This window comes from Coenobita brevimanus, chromosome 110, assembly GCF_032717465.1.
Source record: "Coenobita brevimanus isolate Jiangsu-jjx chromosome 110, ASM3271746v2, whole genome shotgun sequence".
NCBI lineage: Eukaryota > Metazoa > Arthropoda > Malacostraca > Decapoda > Coenobitidae > Coenobita > Coenobita brevimanus.
The window spans coordinates 4,027,342-4,041,150 of NC_137063.1; the positions used below are offsets into that span (position 1 = coordinate 4,027,342).

A 13,809-nucleotide genomic window follows, 5' to 3' on the forward strand; every position below is an offset into this window, starting at 1 on the left:
TGAGGTCATTACATCCCACACTAAGTAGGTGGCTGTCCACATCTCAGCCCAGTCCCAGTGTGTAACTTCTTGTAACATGCAGGGAATAAATGGGTAGTATTTTTGTTCCATATCCCAGGGAATAATGACGAGGTCCTTACAGTTTAGTAGTGCATATTTGGTGTTGTAATTTATCATGGACTAGGGATACAGCAGCCTCACATCTCATCATTTATAGTGTGCAGATCCTCCTGGGTCTTATGATTTAAGAAGAAGAGGAAGGAATGAAGCTGGTGTTTCTTTGAGTTATGTCCCAGTAGAGTGGAATGCTTAGCTCTAGGTTTCCCCAATTCATGAAACTAGAAAACATGATGATAATGGTGTGTTCATATTCTTTTACTAATTGCTTTTGATTATCCTCTGTTCATTTTAATGTTATGTTTCTCACTGTATTTCTGCCTATATTAATACCTGGTTTCAGTTGATCACATAAACACTTGGTATTTGGTGTACTTTTCAGACATTAATTATTTGTTAATCATTTGTTTAATTCAATATTTCTCACATCTTGATGCAGATTATGGTGACTACTTCTTGGAGCCAAGGTACAGTACAAGAAAGCTCCTTAGGGTGGTAGCATGTGATACTTGATGTGTAGCTTTATTAATTGTAGCAATGTTTATTGTGGTTTCAGAAGTTCTGCATGTACTACAGTATACAGTTCTTAGTTAGCCATCAACACAGGTTGAATGTAATGCATATTGTCAAATAGGCAAGGCTGGTAGTAGAGAGAGACATAGCAAGAGATGAGAATTTATCTTTTTATCTTGCTGATGCCATGCTGTATCCAGGAAGCTCCACCACACTGGATGGCCAAGATTGTCCGTACTGCTGTATCCTTACTCATCACTTTCATTTTCAGCCCCTCTTTTCCTTGACATGTCGCCTATAAATTGTTCAGTTCATGTTCTCCCATTTTGCTGGAGGTCTTTCCTTTGCAATAAATTCAGTTACTTCACTTTCAGACACCCTCCTTGTTACTATGTCTTTGCACATTATGTTTATGTTAACCATTTCCTTTTGGACAATATCAGTACATCAGGTAGATTCTTTTTGTATATTCTCAGATCTCTGTTTGTTCTTGTTTAACAAACAGTAATATGATTGCCTAGCATACAGTACAGGATGTAATTTTCATTGCTTACACAAAGTACAGTACAGTATCTCCACCCAGTTCTGTAAATTCATAGATGCAGGGATAGTTACTGTGCAGGATTTAATATCTCTTGGTAATGATTTTTTTGTCAAATTATGTTTAGGTATGTAACAGTGTGAAGATCTGAATTTTGTTTAGTCTTGACTGATCCTTCCTGGGACCCCTGGGACCCCATCAACATGTTAGTTGCCACCCCAAAATATTTTAAAACCAGTCCTGAATGGTGGATCTAGTGTGTTTCAGTATAGATGGGATGGTATTCTTGTTGAAATGGTGACATTTGAAGGTTTATGGTATGATTTGTTGTGTTCAGGAAGACAGCTGGGTCTCAACCAAGAGCTGGATATATAAAATATAAAGATTATAGTGTCTGTTATCCCTGGAAGATGGCATTAGCTGGAATCCTTAGAATACTCTCGAGAACTGTGGCTGTGTAATTCTTTACAGCTGTTCTAAGCAGTGTTGGCATGATAGTATAAAAGTTAGATACTGTTTGTTTTGTTTAGTTTATGAGTAATGTGAGTTAAGTTATTTTTTGTCTTTTGGGACACATCAGACATTCAGCAATAATGGTGAATTTTGGTAGTTAATATAGTTAGAATAGTAGTACGGTAGTTGTATAGTAAGAATAATAGTAAGCTGTATGTCGCACACACAGCAATAACTCTGGGTGGTTAAGATTTTATATGTAATTTCATCAGGTGTAGAGTATAGATGAGGGTGCTTGCCATCTGCTCATTTGATGTAGTGCTTCTCTTGGGTGACTGCCCTTTCCTCTCCTTCCTTTTTTCCTTCCTTCTTCCTCTGTCTTTCTTTCCTTCTTTCTTATCTCTTCCTTCTGTCTGTGGGTCACTCTGCACTGAGCAACAAACCAAATGGTTTCCTGTACAACAGGGAACCATTTGCAGTACTATGCTGGGTGGTAACCATCATCATCATCATCATCATCGCTACGGGTGACTCTACACTGAGTGACAAGCCAAATGGTTTCTTGTACAACAGGAAACCATTTACTACCCTGGCTGTTAACCATGTAACCAATTTATGGCACCTGGTGGTTTAGTGGGTAATTAAGGCACTCCAATCAGATTGAGCTGGTGCAGGTTTATATCCAAGGGATGGTTGGGGTTTACTGCTCACGTACTGCCTCTAAGAGATGAGTGAGGCTGGTCACTCATCATAAATGTCAGGACCAACTTGCCTAGCCCTGGGCTTCTATGCTCCTCATGGGGCAATGTAGGATTGGATGATGAATGAATGAATATTATATATATATATATATATATATATATATATATATATATATATATATATATATATATATACAGTACATATATATATATATATATATACATACAGTACATATATATATATATATATATATATACATACAGTACATATATATATATATATATATATATATATATATATATATATATATATATATATATACATATATATATACATACAGTACATATATATATATATATATATATATATATATATATATATATATATATATATGTATATATATATATATATGTATGTACAGCCATGCACCACTTAGTGTCCATTATACGTTCTGAAAAATGGGACATTAAGTGATCTTGACGTTAAGTGGCCACAGTAACTTATACAGTGTATACTGTATACAGTGCTGTATTGTATATGCTTGGGCGGCTGGCTGGCCTCTCTGGCCACATGCTGGTAGTGTAATAGACCCTAACCCACCAGCTGAGCAAAAATGGCCATTTGCCTCCTCATCAAACGTTCAAAGTCGCCCGGCCAGCCTCTTGAGCTACGTGCTGGTAATAGACCCTAACCCACCAGCTGAGCAAAACTGGCCATCTGCCTCCCTACTGAATGGTCAGTCGCCTGGCCGGCCTGTTGAGTCACATGCTAGTACCAGTACCTAATCCACTAGTTGAGCAAAAATGGCTTATATATACAGTACACCCATACCCGGCAGTGTTGTGTACCAGTGGGAGTGTTCGGTCAGCGAGTATGTCGGATATCGAAGCAATTTTCCCCATAAGATACTGAAGAAAAGCCAGAGATGCGTTCCAGACCCAAACCCAAACTCTGATATACCTTACTCAGTCAATAGAGACTGGCACAGATACACCATAGGTAATGTTATTATCCTCATAAATCATACTGTTGCTAAAAATGAGATCAAACATCGGATGCAGGAAGGTAAGCTGGGTGGGATGTGTTGTGTGAGATGCTTCAAGGCTACTGACAGGCAGGCAGCTGGCAGTGCTCCAAGTGGGGATGGGGGAGGGTGGGGGGATGGGGAGGGAGACAAGCAGGGATTGAGGGGGGTGGGGGGATGGGGATGGAGACAAGTGGGGGTGGAGGAGGGAGACAGGTGGGGGTAGGGGAGGGTGGGAGGACAGGGAGGGAGACAAGCAGGGGTGGGGGAGGGCAGGGGGATAGGGAGGAAGACAAGACAGCCATACTGCCCCATTACCACCTGCCCCCACCCAGTCTCTCTCATCCACTCATTCTCTCACTCACTCTCTCACTCACTCACTCTCACGGACTGACTGACTCTCTCTCTCTCTCACACACACACATACACCGCTCGCTGGTGCAGTGGTAACGTTCTTGCTTGCCATCTGGTGGACAGGAGTTCGCGCCTTGCTCAGGTTGCGAAAAGTTTCACTGACAAAGTGGGTGGTTACTGCCCCCCTTGAGCAAGGGGACGGGTGTGTGCATGTGTGAAGGTCACAGCCTTGCCCTTAGATCGGACTATATGAGCTCTCAGCTCCCTTCCAGGAGGGTAAATGCTGACGATCACGACCATCAAGTGATCCTGACCGACCCGGTGAATTACACACACACACGGGAGACAAGCTGGGGTGGGGGAGGGTGGAGGGACATGTTAGACAACTGGGAGTGAGGAGGGGGATGGGGATGGAGAGGGAGGCATGTCTGGCAGTGCTGAGCGTGGTGGGGGATGGAGGAGGGATGGGGGGAGAAGAGAGGGGATGGAGGGAGGACAGGGAGAGCCATGAGCATGACCACATCCCGTTCAGCCTCGCTCGTTTCAAACCTAGGGAGGGGTGGAGTGTTCGGACTAGCAAATTGATGGCTGTTTGGATTGTGAGAATGTTCTCCCATTTCTGTTGGTCGGTCTAGCGAGTCGTCAGTTATTGATGCATCAGAAATTGGAGCATGGGTGTAAATGGTATATACTGTACTGTATATTACTTTTAAAGTACAGTATAGTATAAAAAGTCTAATTAAGACAATAATACAATATGTAATGTTATAAAATGTGATGCAGGGATATGCAAGAACACTCCAAAGCGGCAGTAAACATGCGAGTAGATGTGACTGCCTGTGGCTGGTGTTGATGACACTGTTATACGGTAAACTTTTTGCTGCTTGTCGGTAAACTTTTTCTTGCTTTTTGGTATAGGTTTTAATTCATTTGTGTAAGTATGGGAAAAAAGAAAAATATTAAGACATGAACAGTATACAGTACACATGTATAACCTATACAGATACAGTTTATCTGTATAGGTTATACATGTGTACTGTACAGTCGGCAGTGTAATCGCTTTATTTTGGGATGCTGGTTGGCCGTCACAAAGCAGCACTGCTTTGCGACCGCATATGCTTGCTATGTCCCATTCTTCGGATATTTTTATTTTTTTTTTATTTTTATTAAGTAATCCCTCAATTATCCGGACGCTCCGTGTTTGGTCATGCTTCGTATACGGACGTTAGGCCTTGGCTCTGTCAGGTATGTATCCGGATTTATTTGTCCGTAACCTTATATAAAAGTTCCGACTTTGGCAGCTGGCTGGCCTACAAAGTAAAAAAAAATCTGTCGGGTGTCTCACTGGCCACTCTGTCCATGCTTGGGCACTATATCATAACCTACAAGGAGACCAACAAGGCTGTCTGGCTCCCTACTGAATGATCAAAATCCCCCCGGCCACCCCAATCACCGGAAACATACTGGCAGCGCACAAGGAAAACATAGCATAACCCACAAGCTGAGTGAGAATGGCTGTCGGGCTCCCTACTGAATGGTTGAAATCCCCTGGCCATTTGGGTTAGCTGGAAACTCCTGGCCACGCATGGCCATCTGCCCCATTACTGAGTGGTCAGAGTCCCATTGCCGTCCAGATTGCTCAGCCGCTCCATAAGCCCATGATGTACGTGGATCCAATGTTTGCTTGGGCCAGGGAAAAAGACCCTTGCACTCGTAGGTCAGTGTGCTGGTTTTTACTTGCATGCTCATAGCCAAGTGTGGATAGAGACGTGGCAATGCCGTACACTCCCCAGCTGTACTGCACCTTAGTTCCTGCCTTTGTCTGTCTGGATGTGCTTGGCAGAGAGTAAACAATGGTTGCTTCCATTGTTGCATTTGTAGTAGTGTCCTACCTTCTGCAGGCATTAATTCTCCTCTGTGGTGTACTTGTGTGTGTGATGACGGCCTGACCACCACCTGGGAAAGGCAAGAGGAGGGCTTTGACTCTGGAGAAGAAGCGTGAGGTATTGGGCAAGGTTGATGTGGGCTGGCCAACTTCACGCATTTTGCGTGAATATGACTTGGCCCATTCAACTTTGTTTGATGTAAAAAAATCATAGGACAAACTGACTCAGTATGGACAGGACTACGGCAATACCACTTGCAAAGTTGAGTGGAAGGTGATGTCCCAGCCCCGCCCTGCCAGCATTGACCAATTGACTTTGGTTTGGTTCCGCCAGCAACGGGGTGCTGGTGTGCTTGTACAGGCTATAAAAAAGTTTCGTCACCCTTACGACACGATACATTATGATACACCACACGAAGCATTCTGAATCATCTGAATTTCGGTGTGTGCTTGGTATCCATGGCCCTGTGTTGCTGGTGTGTGTTACTTCGTCCGCTAATGATGAAGTCCAGTGGGAGAGTGAGAGAGGTACAGGGGTATCAATCACACCACGTATTCTCGCCGTCTGTAACAGTGATTGTTGCGAAAGGTATCAGAGCAGGGGGTGCCGAAAAATTTTTTAGAGGGTGTACATGGGACCGAGTTGAAGGCTGCAGCCGAGAAGTTTGCATGCCTTCAAAACATACATGACTTCAAGGCATCTGAGGATTGGCTCTTCCAGTTCGAACTTTGACATGGACTTACTGGCCGTAAGGCACATGGTGAGGCTTTGGACGCGGCAATTGAGAATGTTGAGCTGTTCCGTCAGAAAGTGCAGCATCTGACTGAGAAAGAGGGCCTTGCTCTCGGTCAGATGTACAGTACTGACGAAACTGGCCTGTTCTTCTGCTCCTTGCCCACCAACACCCCAGCAGAAGAGATGGAAAAGACTGTGCCTGGTCAGAAGTTGTCCAAACAGTGTGTCTCAGTGTGCCAGTGCTAATGGGATGCACCGTCTCAAACCAGTTATTGTTGGACATGCAAAACAGCCATGTTGTGTCCATGGGTTGGTGGATAGCCTGCCTGTTGTGTGGCACAATTCTGTGGAGGCCTGATTTACCACAAAGATCTTCAGAGATTGGTTCCACAGACACTTTGTCAAGGAGGTTATCCATTATCAAACGGAGGAACTTGGTATCCTTCGAGGCCAGGTGAAGGCTGTCGTGATCTTCGACAATGCCCCTGCATATCTGTTGGAGAGGGATTTGGTTGCTGATGACGCCCTTATTAGGTGCATATTTCTGCCACCTAATACGACTGCTCTCATTCAACCAATGGACTAAGGTGTTATTGTGGCAGCCAGGAGGCTGTACCATTGGAGGTTCCTAGACGAGGTGATGGTGGTGCTTGAGGACAAGGAAGGAGTTGACACACATAGGGAGTGGACCTTGGAGAATCTGTGGCATTACAACATCAAGTCCGTGGTGTTCATCTGGGCCAGTGCTTAGAAGGAAGTCTCCATCAAAACCTTGGAAAGTGGTTGGTCTTGTCTCCTTCAGGGATGTGAGGCCATGCACGACTTTGAAGGATTTGACATGGACGATTTCCACCTTTGGCTATGAAACGCAGAGGAGGACGACAGTGGCGATTAAGGTTATCAGACGTTGTCTGATGAGAAGATTGCCGCTGCTGTCTCTGCAGGACAGACGGAGGAAAGTGATGAGGATGAGGACGAGTACCCTGACTCTGGCCACTCCGCCACTCCATCACTCCCTCGTCTTGGTGAGCTGCATGCCGGCATTGAGTAGGATCTCGAATATGCCGAGTGCCCTCATTGCAACGGGCAGTTGGCACCACCCAAGGTGGCGATGGATCTGCGGACAGTCAGGGATGCTGTCATCCTCTGACAAAATCGCACCACCTATCATCAGACAAAGATCAACTCCTTCTTCAAGCCTGCCACCCCCACGAATGCCAGCCCCTTCTTCCCATTGTGACAACCACCACCTGCTTGACCCGTCTTCACTCTTGGATCCACATCGGAGCACATCGTCAGCTGTTGAGTCGCCGTTAGACGTGAGCTTGTGGCTGTCTTCAGAGACTTCTGAGGTGGGTAGGGTTCCATCACCTCGCAGCACTTCCCCACTCATCGGCCAGCTTCAGCAGATAGAGGAGGAGGATTTCTTTGACCTTTGCTAGGTGGCTCTGTTAGTCACTAGACCACATGGGATACCTGTAGACCTGTTGCAGCCAGGCAGGTTTTGATGTTTGCTGTTTACTGGGTGGTAAGTGTACTGTGTTTTTTAAAAATAATTTTTATTGCTTATCCATTGATTTCTTAGTGTTTAGGAGTGTATTGCATATTGCAGTGTATGTTTTGATGTCAAAAGAAGCCGAAAGACCGCAGAACGCTGCCAAGATTAGGAGAGATACTGTGCATTTAGGAAAGGTTCTTTTGTTTTCATTGTTGTTTATGCAGTGTTTTCTTAGTGTTTAGGACTGTATTGCACACTGAATTGTGTGTTTTGATGTTGAAAAGCAGCCGAAAGACTGCAGAACACTGCCTAATTAGCAGGGGTACTGTGCATATTGTTTTGTTGTTGTTGTTGTTTATGCATTGTTTTCTTATTGTTTAGGATTATACTGCACATTTGAGTGTGTGTTTTGATGTCTAAAAAGAACCAAAAGACTACATAACACTGCCAAAATTAGTAGGGGGTACTGTACATATTGGTATTTTTTTTTTTTGCATGTAGGTGTTTTTGTTGTTGTTGTTATTGTTTGTGGATGATTTTCTTTTATCCATTGTTTTGTTAGTGTTTAGGATTATACTGCATTGTTTTGTTAGTGTTTAGGATTATACTGCATATTCCAGTGTGTGTTTTGATGCCAAGAAGAGCCGAAAGACTGCAGAACACTGCCAGAATTAGGAGGGGTACTGTACATATTGGTAGGGTTGTGCATATTGGTAACTTTTTTTGTTAATGCATTAATTTTTTAGTGTTTAGGATTGTATTGCATATTGCAGTGTGTGTGTTTTGATGTCTAAAAAGAGCTGAAAGACTTGCAGAACACTGTCAAAATTAGGAGGGGTACAGTGCATATTGGTATGATTTTTTTTTTTTTTTTTTTTTTTTTTTTTTTTTTTTTTAAATGCATTGTTTTCTTAGTGTTTAGGATTATATTGGATATTGTAATGTGTGTTTTGATGTCTGAAAACATCTGAAAGACTGCAGAACACTGCCAAAATTAGGAGGGGTACTGTGTGTGCAGGTTGGGTATAGGTCGGGTATGGGTACAGTAGAGGATATTGCTCCATATCTGGACTTTGCCCATATCTGGTCATGCCTTTGGGTCTATTATGTCGGATAATCGAGGGATTACTGTATTCTTATGGGTCCCCGGATGTTAAAGTGACCGGACATTGTGCGGTCAGACATTATGGAGCGCATGATTGTATATATATATAGATATGTATATATATATATATATATATATATATATATATATACTGTACTGTACAGTATTATCTTTCATTGTCATTGGCAGGTTGACAAAAAGAAACAAGAAGCAGTGCCAAAGCACAGCAGACCTGTCCCCAGCAGTCATTTTAGTGCTGATGTATAAACACAACAGGATATTTAGTTAAAGATGTTGCATATCAAATTTGGAGTAAATTGACTGAAAATTGATGATTTTATGCCCATTTGAAATTTTAGGCCCAACCCACCTGACATTTACCCCCTACCACTAACGGGGGGGTGACTCCCCTGATGTAATGAGGCATGTTATAGGATGCAGATTTGAAAGATGTACCTTTAGGTTTTGGTTTCATGTCAGTATGGCATATTTGAAAGGAGTTATGGTGAAAAAACGATTTTTACCTGTCCCCGTTTTTTTTTTTTTTTTTTTTTTTTTTACATTTTTTGGGCCTACAGCCTGGGCCTTGGCCCAGTTTGGCCTAAAATTTATTCAGGTGATCAGAAGGTCACAGCCCATTATCCCTGTAATTATAGTCAAAATCGCACCAGTAGTTTTTGCGTAAGGCTGTTAACAGACAGACGAACAAAAAAAAAAATGAACAAACAAACAAACTGGGTGAAAACAGTACCTGTCCCCAAGCCCCTCCTGGGTGGGGACGGGTAATAAGATGGCATTATAATTCCAATTTCTTTACTTTGTCAGAGGTGTCTACCGAGGAAGAAGATGGCGGGACGGTGAAGGTGGTGCACTTTGGAGTGGTGTGAGACGCAACTGAGAACCCTGCCATCACATACACTGCCCCCTGAGCCATGCATTCAAACATCAGTCTGGTTATTATTATTTTTTTTTTTAAACTGATTCACTCACAAATTATTTTATTTAAGTGCAGAACTAATTTTCACAAAACTAAAAGATATTCTCTGTACTTTAAGACACTGAATGAATGTGCACTAGTGAATGTTGTGCCTGGATTTCTTGCTTAGAATCCAGTACAGTACAGTGCAGATATTTTAAACCTGTGCCTCCTTATACATGGTTCTTGCTACCAGAAAAGCTATATGAAAGAAGAATTTACACAATACAAACAACTTCTTATGGTGCCTAATAAACTTGGGACATGAACCCTTCAATATCAAACCCTTATACCTCCTCCAGACTCAACTGCCAGTCATATTTTACAGGAAAAAATTCCATAAATGTATTCAGCACATTTGGATGTATCTTAAACATACTGTTCCCCTACTAAGGGCAATCAGTTAAACATAAGAAAATAATTGAACTACACACCAGAAGTAAGAATGAGAAGTGCATGGGTGGCAGAGAGGTTGTGAAACAGCAAGCACTGTACCCAGTCACTTGATGACAGTCATGTGGATTGAAGCCATGTCTTATGCGATTTTCAGGATTTTTTAAACTAATGAATTGGACACTTTTGTCTCGACTGTTCCTTCAGAGTAAATTACTGTAGTTAACAGTTAAGATCTTATGTAGAGTGTGACAAGTGGGAGAAAGTCACACAAGAGGAAGGATGGATGGAAAGTAATGAAGGGTTTTAATTAATGGAGGTGGTTATTAGAGGCACTTGCAGGTGAGACTGATGTTACATCCAGGAACTTGGTACTTTTAGATCCATAGCTAACCAATGAAAATGGATGTACAATAACTGATACTGGTATCGGAGAGTTCATACACTACCTCACAGTTTTTCCATGGAGTAGATGGGATATTTGTTAAACTTGTTGGAGTTTATATACACAAGTGTTGGTACTTTTTCTGCAGAAAGGCTGTCCAGTTCTCATACGAAGATTATGAAGGAACAGTTTTGATCTTGGTTATCATGTGTCAGTTACTACTCAGTATCCAAAAACTGATGCAGTTGAATGTTAAAAATATTGCACAGTGAAGGTATCATCCACCTCACAAATATTTTATTGACAGTCCCTAGAGTGTTCCTTTGACATTGTGTTCCGATGCTTTATGTAATATTTTCAGTATTGTACTGTATTTGAGTGTATATTTGTAATAATTTTAATATACAGATATTACAGTATGATAAGATATGAAAGACTAAGGTATGAAAAAAGATTCATTTTTAAAGAAATTACAATACATAATGTCTGACTCATATGGTCACACAACTTTTCCAGATATATTGGATTGTAGTGAAATATATCCAGAAAAATTCCAGTATAATGAAAGGTTGGTATATCAGGATTTTGCCTTTATCAGACTGGATTTTTCTTCCAGTTTGTCTGATATTATGAGGCTATAATGGAGTATACTGTAATAGCACTTTATTGTTATTGATAATTGTGCCAATTATGTCGTTTGTATTATGAATAGCTAGATTTTAGCATCAGTAGTATGGAATTTCAAGTAGCAAACTAGGTAATATGGGTGAGGGTTGTAAACTATACAGCATCTAAACCAATATTACATAATAGTGAATACTGATTAGTTGCAGTAATGGATCTGATATAAAATAGAATAGATAGACAGTACTGCTGACCCTTGCTTTAGTACTAATATGTTACTAAAATGGATTCTGGGAAATTGGGTTGAAATTAATAAGTATCAGTATAGGTAACATATTTTAAAGTAAGGGACCTAATACTCAGAAAAACACCAATATAGGTATGGGGTGTTTAACCCTTTTAGATTGATAACTTTTTACATTTTAATCTTGCCAAATAATTTTTTAGCATTGGAGAAATGTTTTGTAAGTATAGTAATATTGTATTAGATAATTTGACAAAGTCTAAGACTCAGTAGGTTATGTTACGTGTAATGGAGCCTCAGCCATACCACCTGACTGGCTCATCACTGACCATCCCCATTTAAATGTTAAATAATTAGCACACACATACTCAAGCATGCATACATGCTTGCACACTCTTAAGAGGGAGATCAGCAGGTATTTGGCAGTTGTGATGATAGTGTGAAAGGCACACCATACACTGTTATCATCTCATCTCACTTGCACATCACATACTTCAGACATATGTTATTGGTGTTATTAGTTCATATTATTATCCATTATCGTGAACCTCATCACTTATCATTCAGGTTCACTTTTTCCCATTGACTTGAAATCCAGATAAGCAGTCTGTTTTCTTTTGTGGATATGAGTCAGTATAGAAAAGAAGCTTCAATTACAGTCTTCCCACAGCCTATGCCATAGGAGGGAAAGGCAGCACATATATTGGACAGTGGGGTTGCAACGTTCCATTGCCAATACAAAGAGAGATTTTTTTTCCAGCCTCCACTCCCTAATTCACACTTTATGACATGCAGGGAATATGTGTGTGTTAGATATTTTTTCTCCTATGTCCTCAAAGACAGTTATCACTATCTCCAACACCTTTGCTGTCTCCTACAAACCCACTGATGTGAGATGGTTGCTGGAAAACTGCCTCTAGGCCACTTAATCCTCAGATGTCTTTTTCATTTTTCAGTCGCTTTTATTTCATTATCTTCTACTTTGTTTTTGTATTATTCCACCTCTTCCACATACTGCGAGGGGGAGACTCAAAAATTCCCTGAATTGTTAATGAAATACTTTGTTACAAAACTTGGTTGCAAAATCATTTTAGTTCCCCTCAAACTGTCCCCTTGAGACAATATATACTTGTCCCAGCACTTTTCCTATTCCTGGAAACACTTCCTGTAGTCGTTTTTTGTCATCTTGTCCAGAGACTCCAGAGATTTTTCCTGAATTTCTTCTAAGTCATCAAATCTTCTGCCCTTCAGTTCCAGCTTAATCTTGGGGAAAAAGAAAAAATAACAGGGAGTGAGCTCTGGTGAGTACAAGGGGTGCAGAGCATCAGTGATGTTTTTGGCACAAAATTGCTGAACTGCCAGTGTGGTGTGTGATGGGGTGTTGTCATGATGCAAGAACCATTTCTGGGTACACAACTTCTCAGGATATTTGTCCCTGATGCATTCCTATAAATGCCTCAGCACTGTATTGTAAAATGCAAATCTGCTGGCTCACAGTCTGTCCAGGGGGAACAGATTCTTTATGGATTACTCCCACTGTGTCAAAAAAAAACAGCATGGTCTTGATGTTGGATTTGACTGGATGCACTTTTTTCGGCCATGGAGGTGTTGGTGTCTTCTGCTGACTAAACTGCTGCTTGGTTTTGGGGTCATATCCAAAAACCCAGGTCTCGAGGATAAATGAGAAAGTCATTTGTGTTGACAGTAAGGAACTGAGCAGAGGTGCAATCTGGTGTACCAGCTACTCCCAGATGATGGATATTAGTGTGATATATTATGGTGAACTTTACTTTAGCTTTTAATGAAAAGCAGTTTTTCTCTTGTAATATCTGCTGGCAGCTAAACCCTGATTTTCTAATCTGTGATAATTGTTCCGTCCAGGTACAGTACATCTGTTTTGCATATTGTATTTCTGAGAATTATCTTTACTCATGTTAGGTCAGTTGCAGTAAGGATAATATGATTAAAGAACCGAGAACTAATATAATTAAGTTTCACTGATTTTCCCTGTTTCTTTAGATGTAGGTCGCATTAATTTGTGGCAGGATATGTTTTATTGATTTTTTCCTGCTACATGCGGATGATTTTATACAGCTGTGGGGAAAGGGAAACCTTGTGTAGTAAAGGGATAAATGCACAGTCTGAGCCTCAGTATGTTAGTACCAGGTAAGTTGACATGTTATGCTACATGTACCTTTTGAGTTGTATGGAAAAATAACAGGAAGTCCTTGTTATAATACAGGGATGTGTTCCACAAAT

The 13,809-nt window shown here is 41.2% G+C and overlaps 1 protein-coding gene across 1 annotated transcript in view; it reads left to right on the top strand.

The window, feature by feature from the left end:
* Positions 1 to 13,521, top strand: part of frtz (WD repeat-containing and planar cell polarity effector protein fritz) — a 48,203-nt gene extending 34,682 nt beyond the window's left edge. Inside the window, exons 11-12 of the mRNA XM_080286006.1 lie at positions 557 to 584; positions 9,754 to 13,521. Of these exons, the coding sequence (XP_080142132.1) occupies positions 557 to 584; positions 9,754 to 9,826 (101 nt within the window). The 3' untranslated portion in view covers positions 9,827 to 13,521. The remainder of the gene's footprint in view (positions 1 to 556; positions 585 to 9,753) is intronic.
* Positions 13,522 to 13,809: the final 288 nt, after the last annotated feature.